At 68.5% G+C, this 571-nt stretch overlaps 1 protein-coding gene across 1 annotated transcript in view; it reads right to left on the bottom strand.

The window, feature by feature from the left end:
• Window positions 1-569, bottom strand: part of POU3F1 (POU class 3 homeobox 1) — a gene marked incomplete at its 5' end in the record, with an annotated part of 5,054 nt that extends 4,485 nt beyond the window's left edge. The window contains one exon of the mRNA XM_019512093.1: window positions 5-569. Within this exon, the coding sequence (XP_019367638.1) occupies window positions 5-569 (565 nt within the window). The remainder of the gene's footprint in view (window positions 1-4) is intronic.
• Window positions 570-571: the final 2 nt, after the last annotated feature.

Genomic DNA, 571 nt, shown 5'->3' with positions numbered 1-571 from the left:
GCGCCCGGCAGCGGGTGGTGCAGCGGCGAGGCGTCGGCTTGCGCGTAAACGTCCTCCATGGGCGCGTGCGGCGGGCCGGCCGGCGTCATGCGCTTCTCCTTCTGCCGCCGGTTGCAGAACCAGACCCGCACCACCTCCTTCTCCAGCTGCAGACTGTCCGCCAGCGACGTGATCTCGTGCGCCGAGGGCTTGGGGCACTTGAGGAAGTGGTTCTCCAGGGCGCCCTTGACGCCCACCTCGATGGAGGTGCGCTTCTTGCGCTTGCGGCCCTGCGCCGCGATCTTGTCCAGGTTGGTGGGGCTGCCCGTGGAGGAGTCCGTCTCCTCCAGCCACTTGTTGAGCAGGGGCTTGAGCTTGCACATGTTCTTGAAGCTGAGCTGCAGCGCCTCGAAGCGGCAGATGGTGGTCTGCGAGAAGACGTTGCCGTAGAGGGTGCCGAGCGCCAGCCCCACGTCGGCCTGCGTGAAGCCCAGCTTGATGCGGCGCTGCTTGAACTGCTTGGCGAACTGCTCCAGGTCGTCCGAGCTGGGCGCGTCGTCGTCGGCCGGCTCGGGCGGGTGGCCCAGCGGCG

This window comes from Gavialis gangeticus, unplaced genomic scaffold (assembly GCF_001723915.1).
Source record: "Gavialis gangeticus isolate Ggan-Ray unplaced genomic scaffold, GavGan_comp1, whole genome shotgun sequence".
Classification (NCBI taxonomy): domain Eukaryota; kingdom Metazoa; phylum Chordata; order Crocodylia; family Gavialidae; genus Gavialis; species Gavialis gangeticus.
This window is presented reverse-complemented; position numbering and strand designations above follow the sequence as displayed.